Raw genomic sequence first — 24,553 nt, forward strand, 5'->3', positions numbered from 1 at the left:
GTCTTTTCCCTGGGGTGGGGGAGTCCAGAAATAGATGGCATAGTTTTAGGGTGAGAGGGGATATAAAAAAGATCTAAGGGGCAACGTTTTCCACACAGAGAGTGGTACGTGTATGGAATGAGCTGCCAGAGGAAGTGGTGGAGGCTGGTACAATTGCAACACTTAAAAGGCATTTGGATGGGTATATGAATAGGAAGGGTTTCGAGAGAATTGAGCCAAGTGCAGGTAAATGGGATTAGATTTGTACACCCCAGTTCAACACCGGCATCTCCAAATTGGGATTAGATTAGGTTGGGATACCTGGTCGGTATGGATGAATTTGACCGAAGGGTCTGCTTCTGTGCTGTATATCTCTATGACTCTATGACCTGTTGAGGGCAAACCTGGCTGGGTAGCATTTATTGCCCATCCCTAATTGCCCAGAGGGCAGTTAACAGTCAACCACATAGCTGTGGGTCTGGAGTAACATGTAGACCAGATCAGATAAGGATGGCAGTTTCCTTCCCTGAAGGGTGTTAGTGAACTAGGTGGGTTTTTCTAACAATCAACAATGGATTCATGGTCATCATTAGACTCTTAATTCCAGACTTTTTCCTTATTGAAATCAAATTCCAACAGAGATTCAAACCCAAGTACCCCGAGCATTACCTGGGTCCCTGGATTAACAATTCAGCGATTAGGCCACTACGCCATTGCTGTATGTGGGAACTTGCTGATTAGAATTTGGTTGCTGTGTTTCCTACATTGTAAGTGACTACACTTTGAAAGCCCTTTGTTAACCATAAAGCATTTTAAGGCGGGGGAAGTGGTACTGGGGACGTAAAAAAAAATTATTGAAAGTACAAGTCTTTCTTTCTCCCCTATGACTTTGCGAATGATAGAAGGCAAACAAAATGGACTTTCGTTTTGTTTTGTGTCTAGTGCATCCTCACTGAGCCGTCCTGACGTCTCTGTTTGAGATGAGAAACTCGAGCTCTACTCTCTGCTTTTTTAAATCAGTCGATGGGTAAACAGTTATATTTTTGGAACAGTTACAGGAACCTGGCGACAGAACATGAGTCCCTGATGCAGAAATATCTGCACCTACTGCAGATTGTAGAGACAGAAAAAACAGTTGCTAAACGACTTCGACACCAAATTGAAGACCAGGAAATTGAAGTGGAGCGGCTCAAATCTGAGGTAGGATAATGTGCGAAGCAGGTCTGATCCTTTCCATTTAGATTGAAGTGAGGAGGTCACCCTGGGAGGGGGTGTGGGGTCATTAATCCAGGGCTATACTGAGGGGGACTTAAAACAGTTTATTTACTAGAATTTCTCCCCAATTGCAGGGAATAGTTTCAATCAGAGGTGAAATCAGGAATCTATTCCTGGGACAGTAAGATGTATTCAGTGATCCTGCACTGTACTAGAGGGACCAATCTGTGTGGGAGAGGGAGCTCCTGCACTTTGAGCTCCATTCCGAACTTCTCCTAGTGAGGCTCCTAACCCCGAGCCTAGGAGAGCCGTGAATTCACCCCAACGCATTTCCCCGGGGGGAGCAGAGACGTGAGAAAGGGACTCAAATTGCAAAGAGCTCTTATCGTCGTTTACCTTTTATTCATTAATATTCATAAGGAAGTGGGGACCTCTGGGGCATGAAAGGGCGATTTGTCTCACCAACTCCACTCCATCCAAACAGAGACTATTCTAGAATCGACTTCACTGTCCTGAGCACTCCATCCAGGAACCCTGCACTACCCCTGTCCCCTGCCCCCAGGAGGACTGTCCATTCTAAACCTGTTGTTTCCCAGTTTAAGGAACTCTAGATTGTAAAACTCTGATGCTGGTGGATGAGTGTTTCCATCCTAGCTGCATTTCCAGGGATGGATTGCTGATTGTTTTGGGTGGTTTTGTTGACATTCTCCCATCCACAAGAAACAATGGGCCCACAGCACCCACTCCTTGGAAATGGACATGAAGACATAGAGTCTTCCCAAGCTGCTCTGTCGCTGTGAAGGCCTGTCTAGGAGAGCCATAGTGTTACTCGGGAAGTTGTCGACTGACTTCACAGTTTGCTGTTTATGGCCTTGGTTAAATTGCTGTCGCTCCTGGTTGCCATGGTGGTGGATGTCAGGCAAGCTTCACCATTTCCCACTTTCATCAGCAAGTAACTCCCAGGAACGTGTGAGTCGGTATTTCCGGCCTTCCTGCAAGGCTTGCACATGTCCTTGGGTACTCCCCCCTACCCCCTCCGACCCCACCCTGTCACCTGGCTCCAGTTGCCTGCCTTCACCCAGAAGGACAGGATGTGACTGCTTTCCATTCTCTGGGTGTGTCCAAATCCCCAGAGCCAGCCAACCCCCTTTGGAAGCTCTGCCTTTGGAAGGGCCTGCCACATTTGTCGCTTGATGCTGTGGGCATTTGCCTGAAGTGTGTCAGACAGCAATGAGAGGAACTATTCAGCTTCTTTCCCCAAGATTGCAGGCACCCAGTGAGGTGCCAGGAAGATCGATTTCAGAAGGTTCTAAGGGTCAGCTTGATGGTGCTGCACAAACACTTGGTGAGTCAGCCGAAGGGTTTTGAGTGAAATTGAAACCAAGTCCTGGAGGCTGTTGCATTGTCTTTTAAAACTGAACCAGTTCCCGAATCCCTTCCCAGGAATGGAGGTTACTGGCTATACCCAGTCTGACCTGTAAATAACATCAATCAGTGTGGAGCTGTGTAACTGTGACTCCCGTGAGCTCACTCCACTCTCTCTGAATGCACCTCTGTGTCAGCAGAACAGGACACTGAAGATATCCTCTTTATTTTAAACAGATTGCTTCACTGCTGAAAAATAACGAACGTATCCAATTAACACAGCCTGCAGCACAAAACGATGAAGACGTTGACATAAGGAAAATCAAAAAGGTAAAGTCAACATGCAGATGAGACACTAGCAGCACTGAGACACCCAGGCCTACACTTCCCAGAGCTGATAAACTTGGTCTTTCCTTTGCACCCTTTGGGTAAAACTGTTGTGCCTCGTGCAAAAGATGGGGGAACCTTCCAATGTTCAGTGCAAACTCTGGTTTCCATGATCTTTTGGGCCAGTTAATGAACAAACAAATCCTAACCACAAACTCTCTATCTGAATTCCTAAACTCTGATTGCACTTGTTTGTATCATTTAGGGAGCGTCCACACAGGGGACCCTGACTCACAAACACAATCCCAGACAGGGCTGTAATTTTTACAATCTGGGACCTGGGCAGAGGAAGGGTGGCAGGAAGGAGGGAGCTGTACATGGGGAGGGGGGCAGGAAGGAAGGAGCTGCACACGGGGAGGGGGGCAGGAAGGAGGGAGCTGTACACGGGGAGGGGGGGCAGGAAGGAGGGAGCTGTACACGGGGAGGGGGCAGTAAGGAAGGAGCTGCACACGGGGAGGGGGGCAGGAAGGAAGGAGCTGCACACGGGGAGGGGGGCAGGAAGGAGGGAGCTGTACACGGGGAGGGGGCAGTAAGGAGGGAGCTGTACACGGGGAGGGGGGCAGGAAGGAGGGAGCTGTACACGGGGAGGGGGCAGTAAGGAGGGAGCTGTACACGGGGAGGGGGCAGTAAGGAGGGAGCTGTACACGGGGAGGGGGGCAGGAAGGAGGGAGCTGTACACGGGGAGGGGGGGCAGGAAGGAGGGAGCTGTACACGGGGAGGGGGGCAACAAGGAGGGAGCTGTACACGGGGAGGGGGGCAACAAGGAGGGAGCTGTACACGGGGAGGGGGGGCAGGAAGGAGGGAGCTGTACACGGGGAGGGGGGCAACAAGGAGGGAGCTGTACACGGGGAGGGGGGCAACAAGGAGGGAGCTGTACACGGGGAGGGGGGCAGTAAGGAGGGAGCTGTACACGGGGAGGGGGGCAGTAAGGAGGGAGCTGTACACGGGGAGGGGGGCAGTAAGGAGGGAGCTGTACACGGGGAGGGGGGCAGGAAGGAGGGAGCTGTACACGGGGAGGGGGGCAGGAAGGAGGGAGCTGTACACGGGGAGGGGGGCAGGAAGGAGGGAGCTGTACACGGGGAGGGGGGCAGTAAGGAGGGAGCTGTACACGGGGAGGGGGGCAACAAGGAGGGAGCTGTACACGGGGAGGGGGGCAACAAGGAGGGAGCTGTACACGGGGAGGGGGCAGTAAGGAGGGAGCTGTACACGGGGAGGGGGCAGTAAGGAGGGAGCTGTACACGGGGAGGGGGGGCAGGAATGAGGGAGCTGTACACGGGGAGGGGGGCAGTAAGGAGGGAGCTGTACACGGGGAGGGGGCAGTAAGGAGGGAGCTGTACACGGGGAGGGGGGGCAGGAATGAGGGAGCTGTACACGGGGAGGGGGGCAGTAAGGAGGGAGCAGTACACGGGGAGGGGGGCAGTAAGGAGGGAGCTGTACACGGGGAGGGGGGCAGTAAGGAGGGAGCTGTACACGGGGATGGGGGCAGTAAGGAGGGAGCTGTACACGGGGAGGGGCAGTAAGGAGGGAGCTGTACACGGGGATGGGGGCAGTAAGGAGGGAGCTGTACACGGGGAGGGGCAGTAAGGAGGGAGCTGTACACGGGGAGGGGGGCAGTAAGGAGGGAGCTGTACACGGGGAGGGGGGCAGTAAGGAGGGAGCTGTACACGGGGAGGGGGCAGTAAGGAGGGAGCTGTACACGGGGAGGGGGCAGTAAGGAGGGAGCTGTACACGGGGAGGGGGCAGTAAGGAGGGAGCTGTACACGGGGAGGGGGGCAGTAAGGAGGGAGCTGTACACGGGGAGGGGCAGTAAGGAGGGAGCTGTACAGGGGGAGGAGGGCATGTTCCCATGGGAACTATTTCATTGAACAGCAGTTCTCCTTTAGCTCAGTCTGTTTTCAGGGATTCTGGTTCTTTTGACTGTTTTTGTGGGATCTTGTTGTGCACTCATTAAATACCGTGTTTGCTACCAGAACAGAAGTGACTAGTTTTGAAAATGATTCTATTGGCTGTAAGGTCCCTTAGCATGTGCTGGGGCTGGCAATGCTATGGTATTAAGGGCACGTCCTCCTTTCTGATAAATGGCATGACCAACAACCCAAACCGCCTGCCAATGTGGGAATGGCTTTGCTACGGGCCTGTCCAGCAGGATTTTGTGAGGTTGGCTGACCGTGTGATTTTTGCCCAAACTAGGTGCAGAGCTTCTTGCGAGGCTGGTTGTGCCGAAGGAAATGGAAGACGATAATCCAGGATTATATCCGCTCCCCTCATGCCGAGAGCATGAGGAAGAGGAACCAGGTGGTGTTCAGCATGCTGGAGGCTGAAGCAGAGTACGTGCAGCAGCTCCACATCCTCGTCAATTGCTTCCTACGGCCCCTGCGTATGGCAGCCAGCTCCAAGAAACCTCCCATTGGCCACGATGATGTCAGCAGCATCTTCCTCAACAGGTATTAGCACCAGCTCGGTCACTCCTCCAATAGCATGGCCACTCCAATTCACCGTAACATCTCTCATTGCGAATTACTTTAAGATATTTCTGAGATGCATATGTGTCAGACTTTAATTATGTCATAAAGGTATAATCCTCTGGATGCTTGAGAGAGGTGTATAACATGATAAGAGCAAATAGTCAGAGACTTTTGCCCAGGACAGAAATGGCTGTCACAAGGGGTCATAATTTCAAAGTGATTGGAGGGAGGTATAGGGGAGATGTCAGAGCTGGGCTCTTTACACAGAGAGTGGTGGGTGTGTGGAATGCACTACCAGCAGTGGGAGTAGAGTCAGGGACATTAGGGACATTTAAGTGACTCTTGGATAGGCCCATGGATGACAGTACAATGAAGGGTGTGTACGTTAGTCTGATCTTAGAGTAGGATAAAAGGCTGACACAACATCGAGGGCCAAAGGGCCTGTACTGTGCTGTACTGTTCGATGTTCTATGCTGGGAATTTGAAATAGAAACAGAAAATATTGGAGAAATTCAGCAGGTCTGGCAGTGTCAGACAAACAGCTCTTGAAAGGAAAAATCAATTGAAACCAATTAAAAATAGTAATTGTGTGTTAACTGCCTTTAGTAGGATTAACTAACTGAAAACCTTCACTGAATCCCATACAATCACTACTCAGGGAATTATCATAGACGAGAACCTGAACTGGCCTCACCATATAAACACAGGCTACAAGGGCAGATCAGAGAAATCCTGCAGCGAGTAACTCACCTCCTGACTCTCCAAAGCCTGTCCACTGGACCAGGCACAAGTCAGGAGTATGTTGGAATACTCCCTACTTGCTGGGATGGTTGCAGCTCCAACAACACTTGAGATGTTTGAAACCATCCAGGAGAAAGCAGGCCACTTGATTGGCATCGCATTTATCATTTTCAACACGCAACCCCTTCACAATGGCACTTTCAGCGAGTTCTACCTTCTAGAAGGACAAAGAATGAGAACACCACCCCCTGCAAGTTCCCCTCTAAGTCAGCCACTGAAGGAATGGTGTCACTGGATCAAAATCCTGGAATTTCCTTCCAACAGCATAGTGGGTCAGCCCATAGCACATGGACTGCAACAGTTCAAGAAGGCAGCTCACTAACACTGTCTCCAGGGCAACTGGGGATTGGCAATAAATTTTGGCCCAGCCAGTGACACTCATATCCGATGAATGAGAAAAGATTGTGTCAAGCAGACAACCAAGTGAGCAACTGGGAAATCCAAAGAAAAATCATTTCATCATGTTTCAAGTTCAATACAACAGAGTTTTTCCAGCTCTTTGTTTCTATTTGAATAGGTCACATTTGGAATGTTGTGCATACGTTTTGAGCATCTGTTATGTTTCTGAGGCTTTCAATTTCTTCAATTCCTTATTCTGTTCAAGACAGAGATTTGGATATGAAGGGAATCAAGGGACATTGTGACAGGGTAGTTAGGTGCTCTGTAACACGTGAGTGTGAACTAGATGGAGGAGGAGGCTGCTTGACCCCACTGCCTGCTTCATCAATTGGTAAGGTCATGCCTGATCTGATTGTGCCTCAGCTCCCCATTCCTACCCACACCTTCGAATCCTTCATCGGTCAAGAATCTCTTTAGTTCTGCCTTTAATGTTCAATGATCTTCCTCAATCTAGCTCACTCAGCTTGAAATCTGTTTTAATGACCGGCACTGCTCAGTGGGGGAGATGGTGGTGTGCTGCCACTGAATTAGTAATCCAGGGGCCCAGTGCTCTGGGGACACAGTTTCAAATCCACCACAGTTAATAAATTAGAGATTGAAAGCTAGTATCAATAATGACAACAATTAATTATTGCAAAAACCCCATCTGGTTCAGTAATGTGAAGGAAGGAAATCTGCCATCCTTCCGTGGTCTGATCAGGCCCATGTTGACTCGAAACCACCCTCTGTAATGGGTTAACAAGGTTCTCAGTTCGGGGGGGGGGGGTGTTAAGGATGAGCAACAATTGCTGCATGCATTCTGAGAATGAACAGGTAAGAAAAGGGACAAGTATAAGATAATTATACATATAAATGCACATTCTATTCAATCTTTCTATATTTAATTTTGTTTTCTCTCTTGCAGTGAAACAATCATGTTTTTGCACCAGATATTTTACCAGGGACTGAAAGCTCGTGTTTCCAGCTGGCCCACGTTAGTATTAGGTAAAGTATGAAGACCCCATCACTAGTCACTGTACAGCCAGAGGAAGGTCAGTGTTAAACCAGTTAGAGGCTCCTTTCCAAGGGTGTGGAAGCTATTTGACATTTGTTGTGTTGTTAAGATGGAACCATATGTTTTTCAGAGTCGGAAGTCAAGTCATTATCTGGCAAAAAAAGCTTCATTTTTAAAAAAACGATTTATTTTACAATAAACCAACAGCGGTACACTATCTAGAAAAGTGAACATCAAAAAAACCCAACATAGACAAAACTATACTCATGTACAAGATAAACAGTCCAGTAGCAGAAATAAATAAATAACACTTCTCAGTGCCACAAAACAATAGCTCCAACCTTCAAGAGCATTGAATATTACACCCGCATTTATATGGAAATCTTCCTCTCGGGGTATCAAGTTCGTGAAATCAGATCGTCATGGCGACACAAAAGCCCTAATTAAAATGGCAGACAAATCTGTGCCTAGGTAATCCAAATAAGGCTACCATGTCTTATAAAAACTTTCAGTTTTTTTGGTTCCCCATATTTGTAAGAAAGTCCAGGGGATATGTCCCATGATTAGCTTACACCAACCCAAAGCTTTGTTTTAATCAGAACTCAGTTGTTCTTCTGAACAAAGATCTGCACCAAGGGTGAAATGTGCTTTATAGAAACACAGATGATAGGAGCAGGAGGAGGCCATTCGGCCCTTCGAGCCTGCTCCACCATTCATCATGATTATGGCTGATTGTCCAACTTCCTGAAGAAGGGCCTGTGCCCGAAACGTCGAATCTCCTGTTCCCTGGATGCTGCCTGACCTGCTGTGCTGTTCCAGCAATAAAGTTTCAACTTTGATCTCCAGCATCTGCAGACCTCACTTTCTCCTCGAAGTGTCCAACTCAATAGCCTCATCGTGTTTTCTCCCCATGACCTTCGATCCCATTCGCCCAAAGTACTGTATCTAGCCCCTCTTGAATACATTCAATGTTTTGGCATCAGCTTCCTGTGGTAATGAATTCTACAGGCTCACCACTCTTTGGGTGAAGAAATATCCCCTTGTCTCCATCCTAACTGGTTCACCCCAAATCCTCAGACCATGACCCCTGGTTCTGAATGCATCCACCATCCAGAATATCCTCCCTGTATCTCCTCTGTCCAGTCCTGTTAGCATTTTATAAGTCTCTATGAGATCCCCCCCTCATCATTCAAACTCCAGTGAAAACAATCCTAACCTGGTCAATCTCTCCTCATTCATCAGTCCACCATCCCCGGAATCAGTCTGGGAAAGCTTCACTGCATTCCCTCGAGAGCAAGAGCATCCTCTGTCAGAAAAGGAGACCAAAACTCCACACAATATTCCAGGCGTGCCCTCACCAAGGCCCTGTATAACTGCAACACATCCCTGCTCCTGTACTCCAACTCCCTCGCAATGAAGGCCAATATACCATTTCCCTTCATTACCGCCTGCTGCACCTTCATACTTACCTTGAGTGACTGCACAAGGACACCCAGGTCCCACTGCACACTCCCCTCTCCCAATTTACACCCATTCAGGTAGGAATCTGCCTTCCTATTTTTGCTTCCAAAGTGAATAACCTCACATTTATCCAAATTATACTGTACCTGCAATGATTTGCCCACTCAGCCAACCTGTTCAGATCATACTGAAGCATCTTTGCATCCTCATCACAGTTTACCCTCCCACTCAACTCGGTATCATCTGCAAACTTGAGATATTACATTTTGAAGATGAGGTAACAATTAAGAAACCATTAGTACAGGGAATGGTGGAATGTGGTCACATGGATTTAGGCTGAACTTTGAGGAGAAATCAAAGAGCAGCTTTAACAGAAGCATTACCCAAATGGAATAATCTGGTCAATAAGCCTTCAAAAGCAATGGCAGTGTGGTTGCTCGGTGATTAACACTGCTGCCTCACAGCGCTAGGGGCCTGGGTTTGATTCCAGTCTCAGGCAACTGTCAATGTGTGGAATTTGCACATTCTCCCCGTGTCTGCATGGGTTTCTGCTGGGTGTTCAGTTTTCTCCCACAGTCCACTAAGATTAGGGTGGATTCGCCATGGGAAGGGCTGGGTCTGGGTGGGGTGTTCTTCAAAGGGTCAGTGCTACCTTGATGGGCCAAATGCCCTCTTTCCACACTTTGGGGGTTCTGAGATACTTCAATGATACAATGTGTTGGGATTGCTTACCTATATGAAAATGATTAGGGTTTAGAAATGTTTAAGGACAGAGCAAAGCATCCTGCTTACACACCTGCCCAGGAGCTGTCTGGGTGAGTAATGAATGCTGGCCTTGTCAGCAATCCTCATATCCCATTAAAGAATTTTTTAAAATCTGGGGAGTGTCAAAGTGAGCAGAACTGTAGTACAGAGATAAGTGATGGGTGGCAACTGCAATTCTCTGTAAATAAATCTGAAGTAATAGAGATGGACATATGTTTTGGGGAAACAGTACTCTTTAAATGACAAAATGTTTTTTAAAAAAATGCAATTCGTGTTTTTGCACAGAACACAAAACCAAGAGGTAATGTTGAATTTGTACCAAACCTTAGACAGGCCACAGTTGGAGTACTGTGTGTCGTGTTTGTCACCAGTATGGGACTAATGGAGAAGTTGCAAATGAATTCATTACAACATTAACCAGGCTTGACGGATTACAGTTAAGCTAAACAGTGATAGTTGAGAAAATACCACTGAGGTCGGGATAAATTCAAAGTGTTGTAGTTTGCAGTTGAAGATGACCTGGAGCCTACATGGATTGGTGTCGTGATAATATGATTAGGCCAGTAATTCAGAGGCTCAGACTAAAGCTCTGGGAAACCCCACAGGTTCCGATCCCACCATGGCAGCTGATGAAATTTAACAACTCAGGCTGGTTAGTACTTGGATGGGGATCACCTGGGAATACCTTGCAGTGCATGGGAACAGGAAGAGGCCATTCAGCCCCTCAAGCCAATTCTACTATTCAATGAGATCATGGCGAACATATGGCTGATTCTAGAACTAGGGAGAATTAGGGCCAGACCGTTCAGGAGAGATGTTAGGAAGCACTTGCACACACACAAAGGGTGGGAGAGGTTTGGAACTCTCTTCCACAAACAGCAGTGGGGGCTGGATCAGTTGTTAATGTTAAATCGGAGATGGATAGATTTTGGCCCATGTCCCTTAAATATTTGCTGAACAAAAATATTATCTTCAATCTAGTTTATCTTTAGTTTATCTTTATCTGCCCTGTTTTTTCCTGTTAATACCTTGAAGACGTCAATCAGATCACCCTTTCACCTTCTAAATTCTACTGAAAACAAGCCAAATTTGCATAATCTCTCCTCATCTTGAACTTCAAGGGCAAGCTTTCATTCTTGTAAACCCACATTGTCCTCCCTCCAAGACCAATCTATCCTTCTGAAAGTGTGGTGCCCAGATCTGCTCACGGTGCTCCAAGTTGGGTCGAACTGGGGTTTTGTAGAACTGCGGCATCACTTGTCCTCCAATCCGCTGCATATAAAGACCAACATCCCATTAGCTTTCTCGGTTATTTTCTGCTTCGGAGCTTGTGGAGGTGTGGTACATAAGATCAGGTAGGAATATGGGTGTGTTGCAAAGATGGCTGGGAGTTCAAGACACCCCGTCACTGTAGACTCTACCTGACAAACAATGTTAATGCTGACCATGTACCCATCCTGGTGGTTTGCTATTTATACCGAATTAACGTTGGTCAAGTTTTTACAAGAATTTTTCAATGCTCCAAAGGTTGATTTTATACACTGACATCTACCGTAATCCGAGAGAGATTAGAAAGAATGGTCTTTATGCAGAGTGCTTCAAACGGAGCTCCAATTCTTTGCTACATAAGAATGGAGTGTTAACCTCCTGGCTGGACGAAGAGCTGCCCCTACCAGGCAGGAATGCTACACTGTCAAAGGCACCCTACTTCAGATGAAGGGTTAAAGCAAGGTCTCCTCTGCCCCCTCAGGTGAATGGAGAAGATCTTGTGTCCATGTGAAGGATAACAGGAGAATTTCCCCAGTCTCCTTGCACCAATATTTAGCTCCAAAACTAATGTCATTCTGATGGATCAGCTGATCCCTTTCTCTGTATGGAGGATTTTGTATGCAAATTTGCTGTCACATTCCCCACATCATACCAGTAATTACCTCCCAAAGATACTTTGGCTGTAAAAAGCTTGGGGCTGCCATTTAATCATGAAAGGTGCTACATAAATTCAATTATTTCTTTTTATCAATTCAGAGATAATCCTTTAATCTGACGTGTAATTATGTGGAAGCCATAATAAGAGTTTTAACCCCTTCCCTCCTGTGGAGATGCTAGTTCCAGGTGTTGACCTTACTTGTTCTGAACCTTCTTCCAGCTGACCTGTTCGACATTCTCCTCCCAATGTTGAACATCTACCAGGAGTTTGTGAGGAATCACCAGTACAGCCTGCAGATCCTGGCCAGCTGCAAGCAGAACAGAGACTTTGATAAACTCCTGAAGCAATACGAAGCGAAGCCGGACTGTGAAGAGAGAACGCTGGAGACCTTCCTGACCTACCCAATGTTTCAGGTGAAGCAGCAGGACTCCAGATTGGAGTCGGGTCACAGTAACGTTTAGGAGAGTGTTCACATCTTAATGCTACTTTCTGATTGGATTACTGTCTACTGTTGAGGTTGATCAGTGTTTAAGCATGGTCTTCATTTCCCAACTCTGTCAGCGATGGAGCAGAGATCTGATCTTCCACCAGTTCACCAGTTGTGAGTTGGTCGAACCTTGACTCGGTTGTAAGACTGGGGAAGGTTTGTCTCCAGGTGGACAGCAGCTCCCTCAGAGGGAAGCCACTATAACACAAACAGGACAAAAGGAACCGAAGGAAATGACTGCATTTCTGACCTTTTTAAAGATGCTAATTGGTGAATGGTTTAATTTTTTTCGCTGTTTCATCAAAATGAAAGATGAGTCAAATGTAGATGTTATAAAAACAGAATGCTGGAGAAACTCAGCAGGTCTGGAAGCTTCTGTAGAGAGAGAAATAGAGTTAATATTCCAGGGTGACTCTTGAGAACAGATAGATAACAGGTATTTATAATGCTCCTTGTTATGACCAGTGAGATTTTGAAAAATGGTTACAACTAGGTAGGGGGTCATTGGTTCCCTTCTCTTTAAACCCTATCTCAGTCAGTCACAGTAAACATTTTTAAGCATGAACATACAAATCAGAAGCAGGAGAAGCTATTTCAGAACATCACACCTGCACTGCCATTTAGTAAGATCACAGCTGATCCAAATGTAACCTCGGTATGGTCTCGCCAGTGCCCTGTATAATTGAAGCATACCCTCCCTACTTTGTGTTCAGTTCCCAACATGATAAATGTTCTCTTCCATTAGTTTTCCTAATTACATGCTGTGTATACGTACTAACTTGTTTGTAATTCATGCACAAGGACTCCCAGATCCCTCTGCATCTAGAGCTCTGCAACTTTTCATCATCTTGATAATAATTATTCTTCTTAACAAAATGGATGATCACATATTTTCTTACATTTTACTTTCTCCATTTATCATGAGACCAATATCCTTCAATCAAACTGTAGTTAACGAAATCCAGAATAGACAATAGGTGCAGGAGTAGGCCATTCTGCCCTTCGAGCCTGCACCACCATTCAATATGATCATGGCTGATCGTCCTTAATCAGTATCCTGTTCCTGCCTTATCTCCATAACCCTTGATTCCACTATCTTTGAGAGCTCTATCCAACTCTTTCTTAAATGAATCCAGAGACTGGGCCTCCACTGCCCTCTGGGGCAGAGCATCCCACACACCCACCACTCTCTGGGTGAAGAAGTTTCTCCTCATCTCTGTCCTAAATGGTCTACCCCGTATTTTTAAGCTGTGTCCTCTGGTTCGGCACTCACCCATCAGCGGAAACATGTTTCCTGCCTCTAGAGTGTCCAATCCTTTAATAATCTTATATGTCTCAATCAGACCCCCTCTCAGTCTTCTAAACGCAAGGGTGTACAAGCCCAGTCGCTCCAGTCAATAAGGGAGACCGAATTCCAGCGTTTACTTGAATGAAAGAGCATGGCATTGTATTACTCATTTAAACTTTTAAAAAGTAATAAAATATGATAGCTAACACACACAAACACACACACGCACACAGACACACAGACACGCACACACACAGGCACACACACGCACGCACACAGGCACACACACGCATGCACACAGACACACACACGCATGCACACAGACACACACACGCACGCACACAGACACACCCGCACGCACACAGACACACACACGCATGCACACAGACACACACACGCATGCACACAGACACACACACGCACGCACACAGACACACCCGCATGCACACAGATGCGCGCACACACACACACAGGCACACAGACAAACACGCACACAGACACACACATGACAAGTAATAAGCTTAAAAAGGGAGGAGGATGTGAATACATGCAGGAAGGTACAGGCAGTTGCAGGTTTAACTGATTTTAAAGAGATCTTGAATTGTGGGTGTGGAACCTGAATCCCAATAATTGAGATGTTACCCTGTTTCTTCCGGAGTGATGAAACATGCAGGAAACCTTGTGTTTTTTTCATGAACAGTGGTTTTTGTTTACCAGTCACTGAATTTTAGTTTGAGAGAGAATAGTTCTTCCTTATATTTTCTTTATCTGTGTTCTCCAGCTTTGAAGCATTGTTGATTAAGGCCCATTTGTACATTCCGAAGTCTGCTGCCTGTTTTTCCAGGCTGAATACTCCACAGATAACCTTCTATTTTTAACATGTAACTTGCAAAATGGTGTGAATCACCCAGGGGATACAGACCTGAATTTCATTGCCTTTAATAATGATGTTAATTTCAGCCCAGGCTGATCTTTATTTGTTGATAATTTCATGAGCTTGGATGAACCTAGTCAGATGATTACAAGTAACCATTTGGGACCAATATCTGTTCTTTCTTTTAAAAATATTTTCAGTCCAAGGAAATCTCAGGTAATCGGAGAGTTTTCAGATAGAATGACACTCGTAACAACTTTATCATCAACTGTGACAATCAAAGTCTCATTCCTTCAATATCCATGATTTGGCGATGCTGGTGTTGGACTGGGGTGGACAAAGTTAAAAATCACACAACACCAGGTTATAGTCCAACAGGTTTAATTGGAAGCACACTAGCTTTCAGAGCGCTGCTCCTTTGTCAGGTAGCTAGTGGGGCAGGATCATAGGACACAGAATTTATAGTAAAAGTAACAGCTGTATGACATGTTGATCTTTTGCTATAAATTCTGTGTCCCATGATCCTGCTGCACTAGCCACCTGACAAAGGAACAGTGCTCCAAAAGCTTGTACTTCCAAATAAACCTGTTGGACTTTAACCTGGTGTTGTATGATTGTTAACTTTTGATAGCCATGTCAGGATTAGTACTAGTTTATGGTAACTGTAGCCAAAAGAGACGCTAACCAGGTAAATAATGGTTGGCAAACTCCTAAAACAGTTAAGGTCAACCTTTGTACACAATAACAGCATTGACATTTCCAGCAACCCCAACCACTTCTCCTTGACCCATGAATTGCGTGAGACCATCTGATCATCAAAACATAGAATGTATGTTGAGAGAAACAAGACATGTTTACAGTATCAATAAATTTAATACACCAGGGGGTGGTGAAATTGAGCAATGTCTGAGTATTGTAGGGTCTAGTTCGATTCATGCCAGAATTGGGCTAATTGTGCAGTGAGACCCATGACCACATCAATAGCATCTCACCCCATCTTTAATTCAGCATCATTCGTGACTCCTCAGATACTGAAGCAGTCTGTGTTCAAATGCAACATGACCAAGACAATATCCAGGCATGAGCTGAAAAGTAGCAAGAAAAGAAGTTGACTGAGCTCAGACTTATTTCATTGGAAAAAGAAGGAAGAGAGGGGACCTAATTGAGATGTACAAGATAATGAGAGGCATAGATAGAGTTGATAGCCAGAGACTTTTTCCCAGGGCAGAAATTGTTAACATGAGGGGTCATAGTTTTAAGCTGTTTGGCGGAAAGTATAGAGGGGATGTCAGGGGCGGGTTCTTTACACAGAGAGTTGTGAGAGCATGGAATGCATTGTCAGCAGCAGTTGTGGAAGCGAGGTCATTGGGGACATTTAAGAGACTGCTGGACATGCATATGGTCACAGAAATTTGAAGGTTCGTACATTAGGTTTACCTTACATGAGGATCAATGGTCGGCACAACATCGTGGGCTGAAGGGCCTGTTCTGTGCTGTACTGTTCTATGTTCTACGCTCTAACATTCACATCACACAAATACCAGGCAATGACCGTCTCTGAAAAGATACAATCTAACCAGCACCCCTTGAAATTCAATGTTGTTACCATAATTGAAACTCTAGTATCAACATCCTGGGAATTATCTGTAACTAGAAACTGGAGTGGCTGTATAAATATAGTGGCTACAAGAGCAGGTCAGAGGCCAGGGATACTGTAGCAAGTAATTCACCTCCTGACTTTCTAGTGCCTGTCTGTCATTCACAAGACACAAATCTGATGGAATATACCCCACTTGCCTGGATGGGGGCAGCTTCAACAATACTCAAGAAGCTTAACACCATCCAGGACAAAGCAGCCTGCTTGATTGGCACCACATCCACAAACACCCACTCCCTCCACCACCGATGCTCAGTAGCAGCAGAGTGTACTATCCACAAGATGCACTGCAGAAATTCACCAAAGATCCTCAGACAGCACCTTCTAAACCCATGCCACTTGCATTTAGATATACAAGTTAGGTGGATTGGCCATCCTAAATTCCCCACAGTGTTCAGGCATGTGTACGTTAGATTGTTAGCCATGGCAAATGCAGGGTTACAAGTATAGGGTGGGTGATTGCGTCTGGGTGGGACCCTCTTCGGAGGGGCAGTGTGGACTCGTTGGGCTGAATTGCCTGTTGGGATTCTATGAACAAGAGCAGCAGATACATGGGAATGCAACTATCTCTCTAAGTTACTCACCATTTTGACCCGGGAATATTCATTGTCACTAGGTCAAAATCCTGGAATTCCGTCTCTAAGGGCATTGTGGATCTACCCACAGCAGATGGTCTGCAGCAGTTCAAGAAGGCAGCTCACCCTCACCTTCTCAAGGGCAACTGGGGAGGGGCAATAAATGCTGGGCCCAGCCAGTGATGTCCGTGTTTGAAGACTGAATTTTTTAAAGTTTGTTTTTTAAGTGGTGTGGCGATTTCTGGCATGGTAACAATGAGTTGCCAATTAAAGGGAATATTGCTTGTTAAAATGTCTTACCAAGCAAGCTGGACTTGAAAATATCTCAGCACGGAAATCCGAGCAGGTACCTTGCAAGCTGGTATGTCAGTGGGACACAGGAGAGTGATAGGCAGCAAGGGGGAATCATAAAGGTATAATGTCAGGGTTCAGGGGGCAGAGAGGACAGTTAGGGGCAAAGTTCAATGTGGTGAGTCTTCACAGAGGGGGTGGAACAGATGTAAATGCGTGTCGTGGTCGTGTGAGGTCAGAGGGGACATGGGTGATTGGGGTGGGGGATAAACAGTGGCCAGGCAGAGTCAGGGGCTGGCAGGTGTGAGTTGTGTTCCCTGGCATCACTTTCTCTAACGTAAAGCGTAATTAGAAAATGGCTCAGGCAGGAGGTGTTAGTATCAGTGTAAGTTTGATGGCTGAAAGTGAGAGATCCATGTTTGCTGGGTGCTGGGAGATTGAAACAACAAAGACATGAAATGGCTATTTGCAAAACTCAACGAGGTTTAATCTGCAACCATTTCTTCACCTGTTTGTTGTGAATGCAGAGGGAAGGTGCTTTGCAAGTTAGATGCTGCTCAGAGGCCATTGATGGCTGTGAATTGAATATCTCAAAGATGCTTGAGTTAGTAACAATGAGTTGAAAAGGGGTTAATGCTGGCCAATGCTAAAACATTATTCATGCAACCTCCGGGTGGGGGGGTGCTGTGGAAGGGGCAGACCCATCACTCCATCACCTGTTCTGTAATTTTAACAATGGCTTGCACTGAAGACAGTGGGAGACTGAAGGACTGATGTGGGTCTGGATTGTGAGAGGGCGAAGAGCACAGCAGGCTCAATCTCTTTCTGATGTGATGTGTTGGGGGCTCATTCAGCACCACCCCTTCACCGAGCTGGAAGCTGAATGAATGATGGAGACATGGCCTTGGTTATTGGGATTGGATGGAGGGGCAGAGGTGTAGGGTGCTGTGTGTGTCTCTGTCAGGACAAGGAATGTGCTTAGCCCTTGTGTGGGGTACAGTATCACTAAACCAATGATGTACTGGGGGGGGTGAGAGTAGTGTCCCGAGGAGGGGGATCAGGACAGTGGGAGGAGGAAGCTCCCCTTGTCCGGGGCACAGCCCAACCGTGTCAGAGTCACAACCAGACAAAACCTCATCGATATCTGCTTCCAGTCAATGGGAGCTGGGTGTAGCAGGTAACAATGGGCTATAAAACAGTCACTGGTCACAATGCCAACATTTGGTCTGCACTGTGGGGGGGGGTGGGGGCAAACTTCAACCTCTGCTCATTTTATTTGTGTCTAATTGTCCTGCCTGTAAATAAAGCTCATGTTTGTATTTGTCAGATCCCTTGCCTGAATGTGGTGATCCCGTACCAGGCTGTGGCAAATGGTGGGTCTACAGTGGAAACTGGGGACAGAGTAACACTGGGATAGAGTGTGTTCACTTAAGATGTAACTACAGACCAACAGACGATGTGTCATGGTTACACAGTGACTAGGGAGAGAGGATGTGGTTGGATGTATGAGGGAGTGGATTCTGGATCAGTGGTGCTGGAAGAGCACAGCAATTCAGGCAGCATCCGAGGTCTTTGGCAAAATCGACGTTTCGGGCAAAAGCCCTTCATCAGGAATAAAGGCAGAAAGTCTGAAGCATGGAGAGATAAGCTAGAGGAGGGTGGGGGTGGGGAGAGAGTAGCATAGAGTACAATAGGTCAGTGGGGGAGGAGATAAAGGTGATAGGTCAGGGAAAAGGGGGTGGAGTGGATAGGTGGAAAAGGAGCTGGGCAGGTCGGACAAGTCCGGACAAGTTGAGTTGCAGAAGGTTAGAAGCTAGGATGAGGTGGGGGAAGGGGAAATGAGGAAACTGTTGAAATCCACATTTATGCCCTGGGGTTGAAGTGTTCCGAGGCGGAAGATGAGGCGTTCTTCCTCCAGGCGTCTGGTGGTGAGGGAGCGGCGGTGGAGGAGGCCCAGCACCTCCATATCCTCGGCAGAGTGGGAGGGGGAGTTGAAATGTTGAGCCACTGGCCGATTTGGTTGATTGATGCGGGTGTCTCTGAGATGTTCCCTAAAGCGCTCTGCTAGGAGGCGCCCAGTCTCCCCAATGTAGAGGAGACCGCATCGGGAGCAACGGATACAATAGATGATATTAGTGGATGTGCAGGTAAAACTTTGATGGATGTGGAAGGCTCCTTTAGGGCCTTGGATGGAGGTGAGGGAGGAGGTGTGGGCACAGGTTTTACAGTTCCTGCGGTGGCAGGGGAAAGTGCCAGGATGGGAGGGTGGGTCGTAGGGGGGCGTGGACCTGACCAGGTAGTCACGGAGGGAACGGTCTTTGCGGAAGGCGGAGAGGGGTGGGGAGGGAAATATATCCCTGGTGGTGGGGTCTGTTTGGAGGTGGCGGAAATGTCGGCGGATGATTTGGTTTATGCGAAGGTTGGTAGGGTGGAAGGTGAGCACCAGGGGCGTTCTGTCCTTGTTGCGGTTGGAGGGGTTGGGTCTGAGGGCGGAGGTGCGGGATGTGGATGAGATGCGTTGGAGGGCATCTTTAACCACGTGGGAAGGGAAATTGCGGTCTCTAAAGAAGGAGGCCATCTGGTGTGTTCTATGGTGGAACCGCTCCTCCTGGGAGCAGATACGGCGGAGGCGGAGGAATTGGGAATACGGGATGGCATTTTTGCAAGAGGTAGAGTGGGAAGAGGTGTAATCCAGGTAGCTGTGGGAGTCGGTGGGTTTGTAGAAAATGTCAGTGTCAAGTCGGTCGTCACTGATGGAGATGGAGAGGTCCAGGAAGGGGAGGGAGGTGTCAGAGATGGTCCAGGTAAATTTAAGGTCAGGGTGGAATGTGTTGGTGAAGTTGATGAATTGCTCAACCTCCTCGCGGGAGCACGAGGTGGCGCCAATGCAGTCATCAATGTAGCGGAGGAAGAGGTGGGGAGTGGTGCCGGTGTAACTACGGAAGATCAACTGCTCTACGTAGCCAACAAAGAGACAGGCATAGCTGGGGCCCATACGTGTGCCCATGGCTACCCCTTTGGTCTGGAGGAAGTGGGAGGATTCAAAGGAGAAATTGTTAAGTGTGAGGACCAGTTCAGCCAAACGAATGAGAGTGTCGGTGGAAGGGTACTGTTGGGAACGTCTGGAGAGGAAAAAACGGAGGGCTTGGAGGCCCTGGTCATGGCGGATGGAGGTGTAGAGGGATTGGATATCCATGGTGAAGATGAGGCGTTGGGGGCCAGGGAAACGGAAGTCTTGGAGGAGGTGGAGGGCGTGGGTGGTGTCTCGAACATATGTGGGGAGTTCCTGGACTAGGGGGGATAGGACAGTGTCGAGGTAGGTAGAGATGAGTTCAGTGGGGCAGGAGCATGCTGAGACAATGGGTCGGCCAGGGTGGTCAGGCTTGTGGATCTTGGGAAGGAGGTAGAACCGGGCAGTGCGGGGTTCCCGGACTATGAGGTTGGAAGCTGTTGGTGGGAGATCTCCTGAGGTGATGAGGTTCTGTATGGTCTGGGAGATGATAGTTTGGTGATGGGGGGTGGGGTCATGGTCAAGGGGGCGGTAGGAAGAGGTGTCTTCGAGTTGGCGTTTGGCTTCAGCGGTGTAGAGGTCAGTGCGCCAGACTACCACTGCGCCACCTTTATCTGCTGGCTTGATGGTGAGGTCAGGATTGGAGCAGAGGGATTGGAGGGCCGCGCGTTGTGAGGGTGAGAGGTTGGAGTGGGGGAGCGGGGTCGACAGGTTGAGGCGGTTAATGTCCCGACGGCAGTTGGAAATGAAGAGGTCGAGGGCAGGTAATAGGCCAGCGCGGGGTGTCCAGGTGGATGCAGTGTGTTGGAGGTGGGCGAAGGGGTCCTCGGAAGGTGGGCGGGAATCCTGATTGTGAAAGTAAGCTCGGAGGCGGAGGCGACGGAAGAATTGTTCGATGTCACGGCGTGTATTAAATTCATTGATGCGTGGACGGAGGGGGACAAAGGTGAGTCCTTTGCTGAGGACTGATCGTTCGTCCTCCGTGAGGGGGAGGTCTGGGGGGATGGTGAAAACTCGGCAGGGCTGGGAGCTGGGATCTGGTGTGGGTGTAGAGCTGGGAGTGGGGTCGGAGCCAGTACCTGGAGTGGGTGTGATGGTGGGGGGAATGGGGGTAGAGTCATGAGCAGGGGTAGTGTTCCCCTCGGGGTTCTGGGGGGTGGGGATGGTGACAGTGGGGTCTGTGGGGGGCGTGTCAGCAGAATGCAGGTGAGTGGCGCTGGTGGGGGCAGAGGTGGTGGCAGACATGGCAGTAGGGGTGGCGGAAGTCACTGAGCGTGTGGCATCAGCGATGATGTGAGGGCCGGAAGTGGCTGTGGGAGTGGCCATGATGGGGGCAGAAGTGACATCATCAATCAGCGTGGGGGTGGTAGCTGCATCAGCCGCATGGCTAATGGTGTTTCCGAGGCCAGGGGAATCTTCTGGAATGTTTGAGGAGCGCTGGTTATGGAGGTGGGTAGATAAAAGTTTGTTGTACTTACAGTTTTTGATGTTTGAGATGGAATTGAAATACTGTTTGTTGAGAGTATGGATTCTCCTGAGGATGTAGTACAGAGTGGGTCCTTTGCAATTCTGAGAGAGTGTGGCCCTCAGCTGAGGCAGGGCAGACTGTAGAGAGGTTAGGTGCCGGCGCATTGCTGCAAGCGTGGAGCGGAGGATCTTGAAGGAGAACTGTTGCTGGTGTTTTTGAATCTGTAGTCTGTACTGTTTGTCCTGTTCGGGTCCGAACTCTGCTGGTTTAAAGGTGGTCCGGAGTCCGTGTGGGATGAGGTGGTTACGGAGACAGGCACTGAGGAAGCAAATGTGGCTGTGATAGCGAGTTTGTTTCAGAACTTGGTTGAAGAGCTTCAGGGCTGAGGAAATGACCTGGGAGTTGCAGTGAGAGAGAGACTCCCTGAGATTCTTGTAGAGAGAGGAGGAAAACTTCTTCAAGGCAGGCATCCTTGCAAGAGGATTCGCAGTAGGGTTAAAATCAACGAGGTAAAAACAATGACTGCAGATGCTGGAAACCAGATTCTGGATCAGTGGTGCTGGAAGAGCACAGCAATTCAGGCAGCATCCGAGGTCTTTGGCAAAATCGACGTTTCGGGCAAAAGCCCTTCATCAGGAATAAAGGCAGAAAGTCTGAAGCATGGAGAGATAAGCTAGAGGAGGGTGGGGGTGGGGAGAGAGTAGCATAGAGTACAATAGGTCAGTGGGGGAGGAGATAAAGGTGATAGGTCAGGGAAAAGGGGGTGGAGTGGATAGGTGGAAAAGGAGCTGGGCAGGTCGGACAAGTCCGGACAAGTTGAGTTGCAGAAGGTTAGAAGCTAGGATGAGGTGGGGGAAGGGGAAATGAGGAAACTGTTGAAATCCACATTTATGCCCTGGGGTTGAAGTGTTCCGAGGCGGAAGATGAGGCGTTCTTCCTCCAGGCGTCTGGTGGTGAGGGAGCGGCGGTGGAGGAGGCCCAGCACCTCCATATCCTCGGCAGAGTGGGAGGGGGAGTTGAAATGTTGAGCCACTGGCCGATTTGGTTGATTGATGCGGGTGTCTCTGAGATGTTCCCTAAAGCGCTCTGCTAGGAGGCGCCCAGTCTCCCCAATGTAGAGGAGACCCACCTCCATAACCAGCGCTCCTCAAACATTCCAGAAGATTCCCCTGGCCTCGGAAACACCATTAGCCATGCGGCTGATGCAGCTACCACCCCCACGCTGATTGATGATGTCACTTCTGCCCCCATCATGGCCACTCCCACAGCCACTTCCGGCCCTCACATCATCGCTGATGCCACACGCTCAGTGACTTCCGCCACCCCTACTGCCATGTCTGCCACCACCTCTGCCCCCACCAGCGCCACTCACCTGCATTCTGCTGACACGCCCCCCACAGACCCCACTGTCACCATCCCCACCCCCCAGAACCCCGAGGGGAACACTACCCCTGCTCATGACTCTACCCCCATTCCCCCCACCATCACACCCACTCCAGGTACTGGCTCCGACCCCACTCCCAGCTCTACACCCACACCAGATCCCAGCTCCCAGCCCTGCCGAGTTTTCACCATCCCCCCAGACCTCCCCCTCACGGAGGACGAACGATCAGTCCTCAGCAAAGGACTCACCTTTGTCCCCCTCCGTCCACGCATCAATGAATTTAATACACGCCGTGACATCGAACAATTCTTCCGTCGCCTCCGCCTCCGAGCTTACTTTCACAATCAGGATTCCCGCCCACCTTCCGAGGACCCCTTCGCCCACCTCCAACACACTGCATCCACCTGGACACCCCGCGCTGGCCTATTACCTGCCCTCGACCTCTTCATTTCCAACTGCCGTCGGGACATTAACCGCCTCAACCTGTCGACCCCGCTCCCCCACTCCAACCTCTCACCCTCACAACGCGCGGCCCTCCAATCCCTCTGCTCCAATCCTGACCTCACCATCAAGCCAGCAGATAAAGGTGGCGCAGTGGTAGTCTGGCGCACTGACCTCTACACCGCTGAAGCCAAACGCCAACTCGAAGACACCTCTTCCTACCGCCCCCTTGACCATGACCCCACCCCCCATCACCAAACTATCATCTCCCAGACCATACAGAACCTCATCACCTCAGGAGATCTCCCACCAACAGCTTCCAACCTCATAGTCCGGGAACCCCGCACTGCCCGGTTCTACCTCCTTCCCAAGATCCACAAGCCTGACCACCCTGGCCGACCCATTGTCTCAGCATGCTCCTGCCCCACTGAACTCATCTCTACCTACCTCGACACTGTCCTATCCCCCCTAGTCCAGGAACTCCCCACATATGTTCGAGACACCACCCACGCCCTCCACCTCCTCCAAGACTTCCGTTTCCCTGGCCCCCAACGCCTCATCTTCACCATGGATATCCAATCCCTCTACACCTCCATCCGCCATGACCAGGGCCTCCAAGCCCTCCGTTTTTTCCTCTCCAGACGTTCCCAACAGTACCCTTCCACCGACACTCTCATTCGTTTGGCTGAACTGGTCCTCACACTTAACAATTTCTCCTTTGAATCCTCCCACTTCCTCCAGACCAAAGGGGTAGCCATGGGCACACGTATGGGCCCCAGCTATGCCTGTCTCTTTGTTGGCTACGTAGAGCAGTTGATCTTCCGTAGTTACACCGGCACCACTCCCCACCTCTTCCTCCGCTACATTGATGACTGCATTGGCGCCACCTCGTGCTCCCGCGAGGAGGTTGAGCAATTCATCAACTTCACCAACACATTCCACCCTGACCTTAAATTTACCTGGACCATCTCTGACACCTCCCTCCCCTTCCTGGACCTCTCCATCTCCATCAGTGACGACCGACTTGACACTGACATTTTCTACAAACCCACCGACTCCCACAGCTACCTGGATTACACCTCTTCCCACTCTACCTCTTGCAAAAATGCCATCCCGTATTCCCAATTCCTCCGCCTCCGCCGTATCTGCTCCCAGGAGGAGCGGTTCCACCATAGAACACACCAGATGGCCTCCTTCTTTAGAGACCGCAATTTCCCTTCCCACGTGGTTAAAGATGCCCTCCAACGCATCTCATCCACATCCCGCACCTCCGCCCTCAGACCCAACCCCTCCAACCGCAACAAGGACAGAACGCCCCTG

At 48.9% G+C, this 24,553-nt stretch overlaps 1 protein-coding gene across 2 annotated transcripts in view; it reads left to right on the forward strand.

The window, feature by feature from the left end:
* The window catches only part of rasgrf1 (Ras protein specific guanine nucleotide releasing factor 1), a 102,068-nt gene that overhangs the window by 39,752 nt on the left and 37,763 nt on the right, over window positions 1–24,553 (forward strand). For both annotated transcript variants that reach the window (XM_043677099.2, XM_043677100.2), the window contains exons 3-7: window positions 1,032–1,179; window positions 2,797–2,889; window positions 5,137–5,390; window positions 7,516–7,595; window positions 11,978–12,171. In XM_043677099.2, coding sequence (XP_043533034.1) covers window positions 1,032–1,179; window positions 2,797–2,889; window positions 5,137–5,390; window positions 7,516–7,595; window positions 11,978–12,171 — 769 coding nt within the window. The remainder of the gene's footprint in view (window positions 1–1,031; window positions 1,180–2,796; window positions 2,890–5,136; window positions 5,391–7,515; window positions 7,596–11,977; window positions 12,172–24,553) is intronic.

This window comes from Chiloscyllium plagiosum, unplaced genomic scaffold, assembly GCF_037043375.1.
Source record: "Chiloscyllium plagiosum isolate Xiang-an unplaced genomic scaffold, Cpla_swu_hap1 HiC_scaffold_39, whole genome shotgun sequence".
Lineage (NCBI taxonomy): Eukaryota > Metazoa > Chordata > Chondrichthyes > Orectolobiformes > Hemiscylliidae > Chiloscyllium > Chiloscyllium plagiosum.